The sequence below is a fragment of the Phascolarctos cinereus genome, unplaced genomic scaffold (assembly GCF_003287225.1).
Source record: "Phascolarctos cinereus isolate Bilbo 61053 unplaced genomic scaffold, phaCin_HiC Scaffold_2;HRSCAF=192, whole genome shotgun sequence".
In the NCBI taxonomy this organism is placed as follows: Eukaryota; Metazoa; Chordata; class Mammalia; order Diprotodontia; family Phascolarctidae; genus Phascolarctos; species Phascolarctos cinereus.
In genome coordinates this window covers 351,606,232-351,624,599 of record NW_027555625.1, presented here as the reverse complement: position 1 = coordinate 351,624,599, position 18,368 = coordinate 351,606,232, and the positions used below count along the sequence as shown (strand labels likewise).

The 18,368-nt window shown below is 36.9% G+C and overlaps 1 protein-coding gene across 3 annotated transcripts in view; it reads left to right on the top strand.

Annotated features, from left to right (window-relative positions):
• The window catches only part of AFF4 (ALF transcription elongation factor 4), an 80,668-nt gene that overhangs the window by 43,007 nt on the left and 19,293 nt on the right, over positions 1–18,368 (top strand). For all 3 annotated transcript variants that reach the window (XM_020991124.2, XM_020991122.2, XM_020991123.2), the window contains 7 exons: positions 833–866; positions 2,643–2,691; positions 11,118–11,172; positions 12,519–12,556; positions 12,923–13,085; positions 13,863–14,780; positions 15,753–15,841. In XM_020991124.2, the coding sequence (XP_020846783.1) occupies positions 833–866; positions 2,643–2,691; positions 11,118–11,172; positions 12,519–12,556; positions 12,923–13,085; positions 13,863–14,780; positions 15,753–15,841 (1,346 nt within the window). The remainder of the gene's footprint in view (positions 1–832; positions 867–2,642; positions 2,692–11,117; positions 11,173–12,518; positions 12,557–12,922; positions 13,086–13,862; positions 14,781–15,752; positions 15,842–18,368) is intronic.

Below are 18,368 nucleotides of genomic sequence, written 5' to 3'. Positions count from 1 at the left end.
TTTAAGTGGCAGTGCTAATTTGGAAGATTTAATAGGATGCCTAGAGCCACAGAATTGACTATATGTAAATTTATACTTAGGTATATCTGACATAATTTGAGGTATAAAATGACCTTGGATTAGATGCTGAAGTGGTAACCTTAGTTTGGGAGACAGTGTCTGATACTTACTGCCCTCATATTCCTTAACTCTATCCCTTCATCCCCCAAATGATGTTATGTGGAACTGGGTTTATGGAACCACAGGGATTTATTTGGAGGGGACCCTTGACACTACAAGCTATGGAGATTTACTTGGCAGTAGGGGACAGATAAAGAGGATGCAGAACACCATGGATAATCTTTGTTGGTGACAATAATCACATTTCCATGAGTTTTAGCAAATTGATTCTGTAAATGTTTTAACCAACATAATTTGCCTATAATTATGGTTTTAATTAAGAAAACATGTTTCGAGCATATTAGAGTAATTGAAACCATTCATTTTCCATTGAGGGTAATGAGTTAAGACAAGAGCAACATTGTAATACAGAATGTTAGTTAGAAAGAAGAGTACACTTAAATGATTCAGGAGGTTGCTGTTTGGCACAGGGAAAGTCCATCATTGACCACAAAGTTGCATTGACTAATAATCTGTAATGGATGGGTGAACAGAATGTTAAATTATAAGTGATTAACTTTTTTACCTTGTCATCTAACTATAAAAACCACAACAATACTCTGAAATAAGTTAGCTGGAACTAGGCAGTTTGATTTGAAGTCAGCTTCTCAAATGAATATTTCAGCTTTCTCTTGAGATCACTGTAATGTAACTTTCCCACTCCTTTTTTTAGGAATCTCAGTCAAATTTTGGCCCTGGAGAACAAAGTAAGTATTTCTGTTACTTTGATTCTTAAATTAAATGAACATTAAGTTTGTATTTTGTGCAGTACACTGTGCTTGGAGTTGATAACACATACTTGGAAAAAAATAAGACTGAGACCTTCCCTTAATAAGCTTTTAGTCTTTTAAGAGTGATAGATATGTATACAGAAAACTATAATACAAGTTAAATTATAAGGGAATTGTGGGATAGTATGAGAGTGATGGATTGGGGATGGCATGCCTTCTTCCTGGGGGATCAGGAATGACTATGTTGTGGAAAGTTTCTTCTTCGATAAGCTTCCTGGTTCCCTTTGTCAAACCAAGTACTCTCTAAGATATGTCTGCCTCGTCTCTTACCTTTCGGTGATGATGCGTTACTTTGTATTAAGACATTTGGAATACTTATTTCTACTTACAGAGCCAAGTTTCTTAGGTCACTATAGACCAGATTAATATATTCATCATAGTAAAGTAAGTTTCTGGCCCATAAATGAAAATGAGGGATTTCTTTTTTTTTCTTTTTTGGTGAGGTTAAGTGACTTGCCCAGGGTCACACAGCTAGTAAGTGTTATGTGTCTGAGGGCAGATTTGAACTCAGGTCCTCCTGACTCCGAGGCTGGTGCCCTATCCACTGTGCCACCTGGCTGCCCCAAAATGAAGGATTTCTAAGTTATGCTTAACAGAAAATACATAAATAAATTTTGTGTACCTCGAATAATTTTTTCCTGGCCATGAAAACAAGGTAAGACTTTGATGGAAAACTCCGAGGTTTTAGTGCCCTTTTCCCCTTTCCATCTCTAGCTTTTTCCCAGCCTTTTCTCATATCTGCCCAAGTTTCAAAACTATTTTCAGCATTCAGTGTTGCCGTAGCAGTTGCCACTACCAACCGTAGACTTTTACCTGCACTTAGGGAAAAAGAGATTTTTCCACACCTAGACCAAGATCTTTAGGGGGAACCTAGTATCCTTAGAAACCATTGCATGGTGATGGCATTTGCGAGGCAAAATAGGTGAAAATATGCAGCCGAGGATACTGTGGATAAGTGAGGATTTTAGATCATAAAATCTCAGAGCTGGAAGGAAATCTTGATCATCTAGCCTGGTCCCTCTCATTTTACAAATGAGAAAACTGAATCCCAGAGTGATTAAGTGACTTGCTCATGGTCACAGAGATAGATAGTAAGTGGAAGAACTGGGTCTTGAACCTTGGTGCTGTGAACTAAACTGCCTTATAGTTGTTAATTATTTAGTTTGAGATTATTCCTCACAAGAGCAAAACATTGAATTGGTGTGAATGAGTAGGCTTTGGCTAAATGAATTCTGTTGTGGCCTGACACATGACCATGAGCAGTAACCATTCCATTAAGTACAACCATTGATTAATTTTGGATTTGTACTTTGGGGGATGGAAACACATAACTGTAATGCTCTGAATCAGGCTTAATTTCTGTCATCTTCAATAGTCATTTCAGAAGTTCCAGTTAAATATTGTGAACTAACTTCACCTGTAACTTATATTCATAGTTAAGTATGCTTTTCTTGATATCAAAAGTTATTAAGTTATTGTGTCAGTCAAAAAGGTTTTTCCTGTGTTACTATCGATATTCAGTTATATAGCAACAGACGGGTAGTTGATAATTTCTCATAAGAAAACTGAGGTTGTCTCACATTAGTTGTACTAATACCTAAATGCTCTCAGTTATTCTAATTAAATGTTACTACAGTTTGACTGTTTCTCAAACTGTTTTGGTTACTCACTTGAGCAATCTCTTTATTCCAGAAAGATACAATCCTTCGTCTAAAACTTCAAATGGGCATCAGTCCAAATCGTAAGTTAATTATCTTTCATTTTTAGAGTTCCTTTGCTTTAGAGCTTGTTAATCTGTATAGTTTGGGAATTTGGGACAAAATTTAGAAATGTCATCTTTTTAGGTTTGGAATTATTTTTCTTGATTTCATTTGTGAATGTATACTAAGTATTAAATTAAAATGTTCTTTAAAAATATGGTCAATGCTTATAAGACCTTTAGGCCAACTAATAGTGTTGCAGAATGCAATAATTGTATCATTCCCAAGTCTTCGTGATTTATTTGGCAGGTAATGTGAGGGGGTAGGGAGAGAGGGGAAGAGAGAGTGTAGGGATGGTGCTGTTATAATAGTTAAGCCCTCAAGTACCTTTGAAATTCCTGTATGATTTATTTAACAAGTATTCCTCTGGTAGACCAGAGCCTATGGCCCCTTAGCTCAATGAATAGAACTTTTGTATCAGTGATGTAAAGTACATGGGTTTGATATCCATTTGGTCCATTTCATGTTCTTATATTCTGTTGCCACATATTCCACTCCTAATCTCAGCCTAAAAATGTCTTCCATTGATCATTTATTGAACTTGATAAAACAGGATGAATAAATCAGTGTAAATTATCGATGCTGAAATCACATTTGTATTAAATCATAGGTTCTGTTAAATATCTTCATGTACAGAGAGAACTTTGAGTTCTATCACACATATAACACTTTAGCATATGTGTTAAGGGATATAAAAACAGCAAGATTCTTAATAGTCTAGTCAAGGAAGTATTAAACATTTGATATACATGCATGGAGAAAATAGATACTGAAAATAATTATATAACATGCTCTATACCAAATGTTCAAGGAACTCGAAGAAGAAAGCTAGGAAATTTTCTTAAAGCAGTTTTGGGACCCAAAGTATATAGTGTACTAAGAAGAAAGTACTTTTATGTTTTCTACCCAAAGACCATTTGTCTCATTTTTGTGCTCGAAACTAGCCATCAGGGAAGTACTTTTTAGTTGGTATGATGAATAAGGCGGTGAACTCAGATCAGGTTTACCAATATGGGTGTGAAGGGAAGTGTAAATAATCATAATAAAATAATTCTTTTCCCATTGACTAGATATTAGAATATAATTCAAGGAGCAGAAGACATTACAAAATGAGAATTCTGGTAACTGAAGCCTTCAGTTCAGTAAACCTTTATTGAGGAACTGTGCTAGATGCTAGGGTTACAAAGACGTAAATGAAATGTGAAGGCAGAGCCAAGATGGCAGCGTAAAGGCAGGGACTCACCTGAGCTCTCCCCCCAAACCCTCCAGATACCTTTAAGAATGACTCCAAACAAATTCTGGAGCAGTAGAACCCACAAAAAGGTGGAGTGAAACAAATTTCCAGCCCAAGACAATTTGAAAGGTCAGCAAGAACGGTCTGTTGCACCAGGGTGCAGGCCGTTCCAGTGCAGACTGGACCCTAGCAAACTCAGAGCAAGGCTTGGGTTGACTGAAATACTACAGCAGTGATGGTTTCCAGACCTCTCAGCCTACAGACACCAACACAACTTAAAAGGTCAGCAGGAAGGGTCTGTCACACCTGGGTAAAAGTAGAGCACGGACTGCACCAGCATAGCCCCAGCCCCAGGAAATCAAGAACAGGCCATGAGAATGATTGAATCAGTAGCAGCAGCAGTGGCAGCGGCTGCTTCCAGAGCTCTCAGCCCACTGACAGTAACGGGGGTGAGGGGGGCTGTGCCTCGTTGATTGAACAACTGATCAGAAGGAGATTACAGGGGTCTTTTTGCTTCACTGAGGCAGGAGTCTGTTGCTTTGCCCATACTTGGATCCTGGTCTCAGTCCTGAGTGGTAGTCCCAATGTGAGGAGCAGTAGCGTAGCAGAGCTAGCAGCCACGGTGGAGGGGTCAAAGTTCCAGGGAAGAAAACAGTGCTTGTGGTTGCTCACAGACCAGAGCACGGGCCAGGAGAGTAGTAAATACCTTTCCTTAGGTCATACTACCTAGGAAGAACTGAAAATTTACAGGTCCCTAGAAGCATTTCTGAAAACAGCCATGCAAAAACCCTGAAGCTTGGGACAGTATGCCCTCCACCCTGGAAGCAGAGCCCTACTTTAACAAACAGTTAAAAGTTAAGTAATAGGCTGGGAAAATGAGTAGACACCAAAAAAAAAACTCTAGCTCTAGAAAGTTTCTGTAGCGATAAGGAAGATCAAAACACACACTCAGGAAAAGACACCAAGTCAAAGCTCCTACATCCAAAGCTTCTAAGAAAAATATGAATTGGTCTCAGGTCATGGAAGAGCTCAAAAAGGATTTTGAAAATCAAATAAGAGAGGTAGAGGAAAAATTAGTAAGAGAAATGAGAGTGATGCAAGAAAATTATGAAAAACAAGTCCCAAAACTAGGCTCAAAAAAAGAGCCTAGACATCATCTTTCAAGAAATTATCAAGGAAAAGTGCCCTGATATTCTAGAACCAGGGAGTAAAAGAGAAGTTGAAAGAATCCACTAATTATCTTCTGAAAGAGATCCCAAAAAGAAAACTGCCAGAAATATTATAGCCCAATTCCAGAGTTCCCAGGAGAAGGAGAAAATGTTGTAAGCAGCCAAAAAGAAACAATTCAAGTATTATGCAGCCACAGTCAGGATAACACAAGATTTAGCAGCTTCTACATTAAAGGATCAGAGGGCTTGGAATTCATATGATATACCAGAGAGCAGAGGAGCTGGGATTATAACCAAGAATCACCTACCCAGCAAAACTGAGTATAATTCTTCAGGGGAAAACATGGATATTCAGTGAGATCAAGGACTTTCAAGCATTCTTGATGAAAAGATCAAAGCTGAATAGGAAAATTTGACTTTCAAATACAAGACTTGAGAAAGTGAGCAGGAAAGGGAGATCATAAGGTTAAACTGTTTACATTCCTATATGGGAAGATGATGTTTCCAACTCATACGACCTTTCTCATTTTAAGGGTAGCTAGGAGTATATATAGACAGAAGGTACAGGTGTGAGTTAAATATGAAGGGATGATATCTAAAAAATAAAATTAAGGAGTGAGAGAGAGGATTGTACTGGGAAAAAGAGAAGGGGAGAGGTAGAATGGGTGAATCATCTCACATAAAAGAGGCAAGGAAAAGCTTTTACAGTAGAGGGAGGATAAGGGGGAGTAAGTGAACCTTACTCCCATCAAAATTGGCTCAAAGAGGGAATAACATACACACTCAATTGGGTATAGAAATCTATTTTACCGTACAGGAAAATAGAAGGGTAAAGGGATTGGGGTGGAGGGGTGATAGAAGGGGAGGCAGATTGGGGGAGGGGGTAGTCAGAAGCAAAATACTTTTAAGAAGGAACAGGGTGAAAGAAGAGAGAATAGAATAAACAGGGGAGAGAAGATAGGATGGAGGGAAATAGTTAGCAATAGTAATTAGTAAAAGTAATAGTAATGAAAAAATTTTGAAGCTAGCCTCTGATAATGGCTTCATTTCACAAACATACAGAACTGAGTCAAATTTATAAAAATAGGAGTCATTCTACAATTGATAAATGATCAAAAGATATGGTCAGTTTTCAAATGAAGTAATCAAAGGTATCTGTAGACATATGAAAAAAATACTCTCACTATTGATTGGTGAAATGCAAATTAAAACAATTCATACCTATTAGACTGGCTAATAGGACAGAAGAGGTGAATGACAGATGTTGGAGAGGACTTGGGAAAAATGAGACTTTAATGCACTGTTGGTGGAGTTGTGAACAAATTCAACCATTCTGGAGAGCAATTTGGAACTATGCCCAAAGGGCTATAAAACCATGCATGCCCTTTGACCCAGCAATACTGCTAATAGGTCTGTATCCCAAAAGAGATTAAAAAAAAGAGAGAGAACGACCTACATGTATTAACAATATTTATAGCAGCTCATTTCTCGGGGCAAAGGATTAGAAGTTGAGGGGGTGCCCATCAATTGGGGAATGGCTGAACAAGTTAAGGTATGTGATTATGATGCCGAATACTATTGTACTATAAGAAATGATGAGGAGGATGCTCTCAGAAAAATATGGAAAGACTTGCATGGACTGATGCAAAGTGAAATGAACTGTGTACATCAACTTGTTCATCTGACAATAATGCTGTTACTTTGTTAGACAATCATCAGTGAATGACTTAGCTATTCTCAACTATACAATAATCCAAGACAACTCTGAAGGACTTAAGATGAAAAATGTTATCCATCCTCAGAGAAAGAGCTGATGGTGTCTGAATTTAACTTTATTTTTCTTGGGTTTTTTTTTGTGTGTGTGTGTCCATGTTTTCCTTCACAATATGACTGTTATGGATATGTTTTTTATGACTACACATGTGTAACCTATATCAAATTCCTTGCCTTCTCAATGGCGGGGTAGTAGGGAGTTGGTGAGGGAGGACGGGAGAGAAGTTTTGTTTTGTTTTGTTTTTGTTTGGGCAGTGGGGGTTAAGTGACTTGCCCAGGGTCACACAGCTAGTAAGTGTTATGTGTCTGAGGTCAGATTTGAACTCAGCTCCTCCTGAATATAGGGCTGGTGCTCTATGTACTGCGCAACCTAGCTGCCCCTGGAGAGAAGTTTTAAAAACGAATGTTAAAAATTGTTTTTACGTGTAATTGGGGAAAAAGTTTTAAAAATAAACAAATACTTTAAAAAGTAAATGAAATGTGAGGGAGAACAGAAACAACTGGGGAAATTAGTAAAGGCCTTTAGTTAGAGGTGAAAGAGGAAGAGCATTCCACATGTGTAGGACAGCTCATGTAAAGACATGGAGGTGCGAGATGCAGTATTGTGTACCAAGAACTACAAGTATATATTTTATTGGAATATAAAATACAGTGATTAGGGAGTAATGAGAAATTAGTTTGGAAAGATAGACTGGAGCTATATTGTGAAGGGCTTTAAATACCGAGAGGAAGTTATATTTTATCTTAGGGAGGTACTGAAGCTTCTTCAGCCAAGTGTATGATGTGTTCAGACCTATGCTTTAGAAATATCACTTTGGCAGCTGGAGAAATATATATATATATATATATATATATATATATATATATGTGCAAATTGGAGGTAGAATCTAGAGGACTTGACAAACAGATTGGTTTTGAGAGTTGAAGGAGAGAGAAGGGTTGGCAACCATTCTCATACTTGCCAACTTGAGTGATTAAAAATAATTATTTGAGATTACTTGAGTTTTAGAATCACCTTACCCTATTCTTCATAGCTACAATAACCACTCTGATACTGTAAATATTCATTTTTTGGCAAATAGCCAGTCATATCAATTTTTGGACATTCTTGCTATAAATGAAACCAGAAAAGATAAGAATGTTGCAGCTTAATAGAAGGATAACTCACATGTCCTCCTTCTTGAAGAGGCACTTTTTTTTTTGTTTTTGGTGAGGCAATTGGGGTTAAGTGACTTTCCCAGAGTCACACAGCTAGTGAATGTTATGTGTCTGAGCTCACATTTGAACTCAAGTCCTCCTGAATCCAGGGCCAATGCTCTATCCACTACACCACCTAGCTCTGCCCCAAGAGGCACTCTTAAAAAACCTTTGTTCTGTATCAAGAAATTATTAAAAGAAAACTATCCAGACATATTAGAACAAGACTGTTCACTTCCTGAAAGAAACTCCACAATAAAAATTTCCAAGAATGTCATTTCCAAAATCCAGACCTATCAGACAAAGTTTAAAAGTAATATAAGCATCCATAAGTAGAAACTTTTTTTTTTAATTTTTAGGCAATTGGGGTTAAGTGACTTGCCTAGGGTCACACATCTAGTAAGTGTCAAATGTTTGGTCTGAGGCTGGAAATGAACTCAGGTCCTCCCGACTTCAAGGCTGGTGCTCTATCCGCTGCGCCACCTAGCTGCCCCTATATGTATCCATAAGAAGGAATTTATCAAGAAACCATGATCAGGATCGCTCAAGATTTATCAGCTATCACTTCATTGGAGTGGAGAATGTGGAATTAGATATAGGGATAGGGACTGGACTTGTGATTTCATTGGTATAGGGAAATACCAGAAGAAACTTCTCCTCACAGTGCAGTTACTAATTTATCAGTTAGTAAATATATTCATTTTAGGGGCTCATGCTCAAAATTTTTTTACTGACTGTAACCACTACTCTAAATCATAAGAGGGTATATTTAGAGCTGAAAGGAACCTAAGATGAAATTGAGTCCAGTACAGGCAGGTCACCCTACCCTCTGGACATCAGTTTCAAAAATTCAAAAAGGTTAGGTAACATCCCTGAGGTCACACAGGTGAGTAGTAGACCTATGTTGACATAGACATTGATTCTCAAGGATTTTAACACAAAGGTAGATATATGGGAGGAGAGTGAAAAGTACATGGGAAAATTTAGTTTAGAAAGAAGAAAGGAAGGGGTGTAAGACTAGTTACTTACAGGTTTCTTGAGTTAGTGAATGCTTTTTTTCAGGAAGAATTAAATAACATGGATGTGAATGCTGATTATCACAAAAAAGTGAAATTGTGATTGAATTTTACTATGTAGGAAATGATTGATTAAAGAAGTAAGTCATTTTTTAATCACTTGTCTGTATGCAAGTATCAAGTAGAGCAAAAGTCAACACCGGTGCCAAGATAAAAAAAATAAGAGAGAAGAAAGCACTTAGTGGAACCTGAACTTTTCAACTAATCTCTTGATAACAATAAATAGGAAATGAACTGATTATCACGATTTCCTATAGAAGCATGATCCAGTGTAATAAAACATTGTGAATAAGGGAGGGCAAAAAAGTCCAGAGAAATTTAGCCAGAAAACTCCTCTCCTCTGTAAAAGATACACCAGGTATGGATAGCTTTTCTTTATCATTATAGACTCATTTGCAATACAAGATGAAAATGAAAAATCACAAATAGTGTATCACCTCACAAAACAAAATACTTCTCCAGTGTGCTGAAGTTTTCAGTAAGGAAGTAGAAATGAGACTTAAGAAAATAAAGTCAAACAGAGCTGCTAGAACAGACTGAGCACCGTGGAATAAATCTCTTTTGGTTGCAGCATGATTTTGGAAGCATTGTCTAAACTGGAAGAGTTGCAACGAAATGTTTGAGAAAAATAATCACTGATGATTTTATTATCTGAAAAAATTCCTCTTCTAGGAGATCCATTGACTACTCAGAAGATAGCTGCTTATAACCCATACAGGAAAATAAAATAATAATTATTATTATTAACAAATAATAGTTTACATGTAATTGAGGAAAAATAAAATGTTATTTAGAAAACGAATAATAGCTAGCTAGCACTTACGTAGCACTGATGGACAGATGGACAATCAACTAGGTCAGAATTGAATAGAAGAAAGAAAATGGGCTGTACTGCAGAGCTTTCAGTCATTCCAAACTGCTCTTTGACTCATCCATCTTGTAACACCAGCAGTCCCCCAGTGTTACTATATGGCTGTAATTCACAGAATACCACAGTGACCAAAACATCATTATTGCAGTAGAGATTATGGGTATCACTATGGCATATTACCAACAGTGATTTGTCCTTAATAAGTAACATAAAAGATATTTTCCAGGGAAAAAATTTCTGACCAGAACAGGAGCAGGGCTGGTCATTTAGCAGGAATAAGGAATAATAGATGGAAAGTAAAAGCACTGTACTTGGTACCCTTTAAATGTTAATAAGACCTGTAGGAATACCTCTTACTACGTGGAGTGGGATGGGTGCTTGATACTGTACTTGTGATGTGTGGACAGAAATTGCACAGAATGAGGTGCTGTTTGATGTGGTCTGTACTGTTAGAGGAAGTGCCCATATTGAGGAGATACATTGAAGTTTAGAACTATTCAGGAGAATAATTACAGCAATTGAACACACATCCCTGGGTCAGGGATCACGCATAATTCATCTACAATATAGGACAAAGGCCTTTGTTTTTTGTAATGGGTTAGATAAGTTAGAATGTTGACTGGTGAAATTGAACTGTGATATTTACAAATGATTGAACATGTCTGCCTCTGTGGAAGTTTGGGGGGAAAGAAATCACAGCTAGATGTTTTTCTCTGTGTGCTTTCTTTTTAATATGTAATTGTTTTGGGAAAGACTCCCGATAAGCAATTGTGTGTGATTCTTGCAATTTGTGGGCATAATTGGATTAAATAACCTTAAAGGTCCTTTCACATACCATGTCTGTGAATTTATAAATATTGTTTATGTGTAAGTAGGAGAAAATTACTCTAAATGATACTTCATTGATACTAAGATGAGTAGTTGTAGAAAAAAAATTTAACCATAAAAATGGTTAAAATTATTTCTTCTTCCTTAGTTCTTTACTCCAGATATGAAACAAACTAGCCAGAGTAAGACTTGCCTAAATCATTGATTTCATCAATAGAATGTTCTGAAAAATCCTAATCTCTTCAACTTTTCCCTCTAGTATGTTAAAGGATGATTTAAAACTTAGCAGCAGTGAAGATAGTGATGGAGAACAGGTAGGTAATTTAAGATTTTGCAAATATTAGAAAGCTAAATCATAGACCTTTGGTTGTTGATTGCTGTAGCAGAAGTGGTAGTAATAGTAATCCTTCGTGTTTGTGTAGCACTATGTATATCAGTTAACAAGCATTTTCTAAGCACTTCCTCGAGGGGGCGGCAGGCAGGAAATAAACATTTATATGGTGCCTGCTGTATGCTTGGCACCATGTAGTGCTCTCACTCTTGACTGTGTAGCGTTCTCATTCCGTGCTGGGGACTTTTGTTTCCCATGACCACTGTCTGGTAAGAGCTTTACAAATATTACCTTGTTTGACCTACTATGTGGCAGGCAGCTGTGCTGGGCACTCGAGATATAGAGACAAATTCTATGCCCTGAAAGAACTTAACACAACAGTTAATTCTTAATTGTTAAAATAAAGATTCCTATTCTTTTTTGAAGTTAAAACATTTAAATATTCCTATTTTCAAAGAAGTTTTTACTTTACTGCATTCTTACTGAGGGAAATTCTCGTTTTCTGTCTGTCAACCAAACAAGATTAGCTTGTCTTAAAACAAAAAATGGTTGGTTTGTTGTAATGCTCAAAAATAATATGTGAGAATGTATCAATTAGGAGAATTTTCAGGAAGGAGTATAGCGGCTTCTCTTTGGTGCTTTGTGACTGAAGACTTAACTACTTTTTTATTCTTTGGGTTATGGCAGTATTGGACAAACGTCCTTTGGAATTTCTTCCCCATTCTTCTTACCACCATCCCCGAAAACATGGAGAGCTTAGGATAATTTGGTCTTCCCTTTACTTCATTAATACATTTGAGTCTCTTATCTTAAAGTTTTCTGTATGGTAAGAGTTACTGTAACTTTTTTTTTTCTTAGATTGAGACAAATCTACCCTGAAGGGTTGGTGGTAACACTTTTATGATCTAATAAAAATGGCAGTTTATGCTTATTAAACCTAAAATTCATCATTTCTTTTAGAGGCTGAAACAGCCCAAGTCTTTACTGTCATATGCCTGTTTTTATTTCTTATGGGACCAGTGGAGCCTAGCCTCTCCTCTTTAAGTGATAGTTCTCAGCGTGAAAAATATACTATTACATTTATGGCAAAATATTCATACAGATAAGTTAAAATATTAAAATAACTTTTTGAAAATGCCTTTTTCTACACTTAATCTGTACCAGTCAGGAAGATGATAATTATGATACAGATTCCTCAGTGAAAAGAAGTTTTGGGAAATATTGCAAAGGTAAATTGATAATGCATTTAGTTATGGTTTAGGATGTTGATCACATTTAGTATGTAGAATAATAAGTGTGATTCATGAACTTATTGTACTTTAATTATAGGATTGTGATAAAACTGTGCCAAGGAGTACACCGGGAAGGTAGGCATTGATATGTGTTTGGGGTAAAAGTGTGATATGATAATACATATATGCTTATGTAGTTGCTTTTATGTATCGTATGTGCTCTGTGCTGTGTGTGTGCGTGTGTGTGTGTGTGTGTGTGTGTGTAAAATAGCTTCAACAACCTTTGGTTATAAGGAAATAAATTACGAAGTAGTTTTGGATCTTGGTAGCTTTGCACAAAAATTTTTGATATGACAAAACACCACAAAAACACCTAACAAAATAGTTAATGATTAGAAGTGATCAGACTAGAATGAAATTGTGTTTAGTTTAACAAAGCAGCCATATTCATTTCTTCATTGAGATAAAGTTTAAATTTATCTTACCTTTTTTTTTTAAAAGTAATTCTGAACCTTCACACCACAATAGCGAAGGAGCAGATAATTCCAGGGATGACTCCAGTAGCCATAGTGGATCTGAAAGCAGCTCTGGCTCTGACTCGGAGAGTGAAAGTAGTTCCAGTGATAGTGAAGCCAATGAGCCGTCACAGAGTGCATCTCCTGAGGTAGGGTGAACACAGTCACTACCCTGAGGTGATTTTCATAGGCAACTGAGAGTTAGGATTAATTGGAAGAAGTGATTCTGAATGTAAGAGTGTAAAGAGAAATACTGTATTCATTCTTGGCCATCTAAGCTGAACTTACCTACCATACTTACTGGAGAAACTGTGTGGGAAGGGCACTAGGAGAACTTTGTAGATAAATCAGCTGATTACTTTTGCTCTGTTTCCTTGCTAAGTTTCTGGTCTAATTTGCTTTGTGTAAAACCTCCTTGGTGCTTTGAGGTGATATTGTAAATCACTTAAAAAGTAGTTTTTCGTCAGGCTGATTTTTGTATAACTTCAGTTTAAAGTCCTCGGGGATATTAGGACAGGAAATAAGAAAACCTTAAAGTTTATTGAATATGCAGATGAAATGTCAACCAGTGTGTGCATCTGTTATCGTTGGATTTTCTACTACTTGAGGCTATTAAATGTTAACTCTATGTATTCAGAATATTGCTTTTGGACTTAGAGGCCAAAATATTGGAATATTGGCCACTTAGAAGCTGTATGTAACATTCAGCTTTTCACCAAAGTTATCAAAATTCCATTCCAGGGTTCTGGATTATTGGAACCTGGGGTGGGGGTATATGTGTATGAGTATCCTTCCTTGTAACTGCCACCTAATTTCTTAGTGAGATTGAGTATTTATATCATACTCTTAATTTATATCTAATCTCTTTAGGAAGATAGAGGAGAAATAAATTTAATAAAGAAATAATGTACTGTTTTCTTTTTCAGCCTGAACCACCACCGACAAATAAATGGCAGCTTGATAATTGGTTGAATAAAGTGAATCCACATAAAGTGTCACCAGCTTCTTCTGTAGATAGTAATATCCCATCTTCTCAAGGTTATAAAAAGGAAGGTCGGGAACAAGGACCAGGAAGTGGCTACATTGAGCAGAATGGGCCTAAGGAATCCAATTCTTCTACTCCTGGACGGGATTCCAAAACTATTCAAAAAGGATCAGAGAGTGGTCGTGGGAGACAAAAGTCCCCAGCCCAAAGTGATAACACTACACAGCGAAGAACTGTAGGAAAAAAACAGCCCAAAAAAACAGAGAAGGCAGGTGTAGAAGAGCCTCGAGGGGGCCTAAAAATAGAAAGTGAAACCCCTGTAGACATGACAACAAGTATGCCCTCCAACAGACACAAGGCAGCCACAAAAGGCTCAAGAAAACCCAATATAAAGAAGGAGCCCAAATCTTCCCCTAGATCTACAACAGAAAAAAAGAAGTATAAGTCAACAAATAAACCTTCACAAAAATCTAGGGAAATCATAGAAACAGATACTTCATCCTCTGATTCTGATGAAAGTGAGGGCCTTTTTCCTTCTTCACAAACTCCTAAGTATCCTGAGAGCAATAGAACTCCTGTTAAACCCTCCTCAGTAGAGGAGGAGGACAGCTTTTTTCGGCAAAGAATGTTCTCTCCTATGGAAGAGAAGGAACTCCTTTCCCCACTTAGTGATCCTGATGACAGGTATCCTCTTATTGTGAAGATTGACCTGAATCTCTTGTCAAGAATACCAGGGAAGCCTTACAAAGAAATGGAGCCCCCCAAGGTAGAAAAGAAAAATGTGCCTGAAAAGCACACGAGAGAGCCCCAGAAACAAGTTTCAGATAAAGGTTCCACCAAGGGGAAGAGGAAACATAAGGTTTGTAAAGCTTATAAGAAAGGCTTTTCCATTCTCAGATAGTCAAACTAAGATGCACCATCAATGACTGAGCTAATGTCTATAGTGACACAAGTAGTAACTCTGAGTTTCAATAGGGAGAGATTCCAAGAGCCAAACTTTGCTATCATGCATGATATTCACTTACACTGAAAGTTCATTCATATCTGCCTGTGCTATATTTGGAAAGACAGATAAAGGAAGAGTAGATGGAATTATTAGTTATTATTATTTGCAAGCACACATTTTTCCCAGGATTTCTTTGCCTAAAGTACTCAGTAAATATTAAATGAATTTTCACTAGACTCTATTCTTTTTTCAGTGTGTGTGTACGTATATATATACACATATACATACATACACACACACACACACACACACACACACACATCTACTTCTTAAACTTTCTACTTTACTGTCCCATTAGTAATATCATACTTGAAACACAGGAAGAGCCTTCAGCTGTATGTCCTGAATTTGTTCATTTAAGTGGAAATGGTTCATCACTAAACTCCTACAGCGGCTTAGAAAACAGTCATTTTCTGTCATCTCTTACTCGTAATGACCCCGTTTGAGCTTTTCTTGGCACAGATACTGAAGTGGTTTGCTATTTCCTTCTCCAGCTCATTTTACAGATGAGGGAACTGAGGCAATGTTAAATGATTGCCCAGGGTCACACAACTATTAAGTGTCAGAGGCAAGATTTTAACCCAGGAAGGTGAATCTTCTGACTTCTGGCACTCTGTCCAGTGTACCACCTAACTGCCTCAGCTTAGCAGACTAGAGAACTGTGTTTGGAAGACTCAACCAAGTTCATGTTTTGGGGAATCTATTCTGTGTTTTTTTGCTGATGTCTTCCAAGTATAAATCACTTCAGGGATACTAGAAAACTGAAGTTAAAGGGAGCATGAGTGAGTTTAATCCCAGAAGATTTTATGTTCTTATTTCATCTAGAATGATGATGATAACCGAGCCTCTGAGAGCAAGAAACCTAAGATTGAGGAGAAGAGTTCATCAGGCCATAAGACATCCAGCAGTAGAGAGTGAGTCCCAGTGAATGTTGAACACTGATGTAATTAATATATGGTTTTTGTCATTGCATACAACTGCTGATATTAGAATCTGCCTAATATGTGATTCAGGCAGTTAATAAGTATTACAACATAAGGGAAATACACAGTGTTTCTCCACAGTGTATTTCCAAGGCAATATCATTCTTGCTGTATTGTACTTGAAACTAGACCTTTAGTTCCTGTTGTCATTTTGATACCAATTTTACTACTTTTTTTGTAACAAAAAAGTAAATGAAGATAAAAATACTGTCATTTCTTTTTTTCTGGGTTGTGGGAGAACTATTTAATTTTTAAATTAAAAAAAATTTTTTTTAAGGCAATTGGGATTAAGTGACTTGCCTAGGGTCACACAGCTGTGTCAAGTGTTTGGTCTGAGGTTGCATTTGAACTCAAGTCCTCTTGACTTCAGGACCAATGCTGTATCCACTGTGCCACCTAGCTGCCCCAAGTGGGAGAACTGTTTCATAGACTGCACAAAGAATACAATAACATTATATAAGAACTGCAGATAAAAGCCACATGCTGTTCTTCTCTTCCTGGATTATAAACTCATAATTAGAAAGTGAAGAAACTGGTTCTAAATGTATATGCAACCTAAATGTAAAAAGCCACATAACATTTCAAGGAGAATGGATGGAGGAGATACCTTTTGGAGATGTGAATGTGGGGAGAATTCTTAATCAAACAAGAGATAGAGGTCATCATAAAAGCAAATAAAATTTTTGATTACATGAAATTAATAAAGCTTTTTGCATACAAAATGCAGATAAAATAGAAGAAACTTTGAATGGGGTTATCTTTGCAAAAATTCCTTGTATTAAATATTGTTAAAGGTCTATCTCTACCATCCCTGGAATCAGGAGGATCTGAGTTCATATCCATTCTTAGATACTTACTGGCTGTGTGACCATGGGCAAATCACTTAACCCTGATTGCCTCAAAAAAAAAAAGTCTATATCCAAGATACATAGGGGTGTATTTGCCAATAGATAAATACTGGGTTATAGGATTTCAAGTCTTCCTAAAGGAATTGCAAACTGTCAGGAACCATATGCAAAAGTGCTTTAAATGAACAATAAAAAGAGAAATACAGATTAACTCAATTTTTACTCACACAACTGAAAAGATGTAGGATAGGTTTTTGAAAGACCAGTAATCAACCTAATACACTATTCATGGAGATGTGCATTGGTTCAAGCATTCTGGAAAAGAAGTTTGGAATTATGCAAAAAAGGTAGTTAAAGAATTCAGGCCCTTGGCAGGGGGATTTTTTTTTTAAATCAACTGGGGTTAAGTGACTTAGCCAGGGTTACACAGTTAATAAGTGTCAAGTGTTTGATCTGAAGCTGGATTTGAACTCAGATCCTCCTGGCTTCAGGGCTGATGCTCTATCCACTGCGCCATCTAGCTGCCCCTTGAATTCAGGCCCTTGAGACCAGAGATCCTACTACCAGGCCCATGCTCCTAGGAAATAAAAAATGAAAATGTCCAATATGTTTATGAAAATACTCATTAGGAGCACTTGTAATGATATCAAAGAATTGGAAATAAAGTGAGTGCCCATTCGTCGGAGAATGAATCTGTGGATTTATATATCTTGGATAACATATATAGCTGAATGATAATAGCTAGCATTTATGTAACACTTTAAAGTTTGCAAAGCACTTTACCAATATTAATTCATTTTATCCTCACAACAACCCTGAGAGGTAAGTGGTATTACTATCCCTGTTTTACAGATGAGGAAACTGAGACAGGCAGCAGTTAAGTGTAGCTTAGGATCATACAGCAGTTAAGTGCTTAAGGCCACATTTGAACTCGGGTCTTCCTGATTCCAGGCCCAGCCTCACATCCACTGTGCCACCTAGCTGCCTCTGGTAATAGGAATGTAGTGAAATTTTGCACATAAAGAAATTACAAATATAAAGAATTCAGAGAAACATAGGAAGATTTATATCAACTCATATAGAGTAAAAATAAGCAGAACAGTATGCACAGGCATGACAGCAGTTGAAGTGAAAGAATTATTAAAAAGAAGCCAAACGCTGAGTAATTGGAAAAACCAGTAGTAATGAATCTGAAGAACACAAAATGAAACATACATAACTCCCTTCCCCACTCGTGGCAAAGAAACGGGGACTACAAGGGCAGAATAGTACCTTCATTGTCAGATGCAATCAATCTATTATTTTTGCTTAACTTTTTCTTTGTTACAAGAAAGAATTCTGTTGGTGGAGGGGGGAGACAAAACAGTACGTTCAGAAGTGATTTTGGTATAAAAGCAAAAGGCATCCATAAAACTTTCTTAAAATAAAAAAAAAAAAGTTGGTTGATAACCAGTGAGCATCATTCTGTCATTAGGTAGAGATCATTTATGTTATATGCCTTTTAAAAGAATTATTTTTTACTAATAGCTTGTTTTTGTATCTTCATGTCTGAATGTATACCTCCCCTGACCCATTGAGCCATCTCTTATAACAAAGCTTTAAAAAGAGAA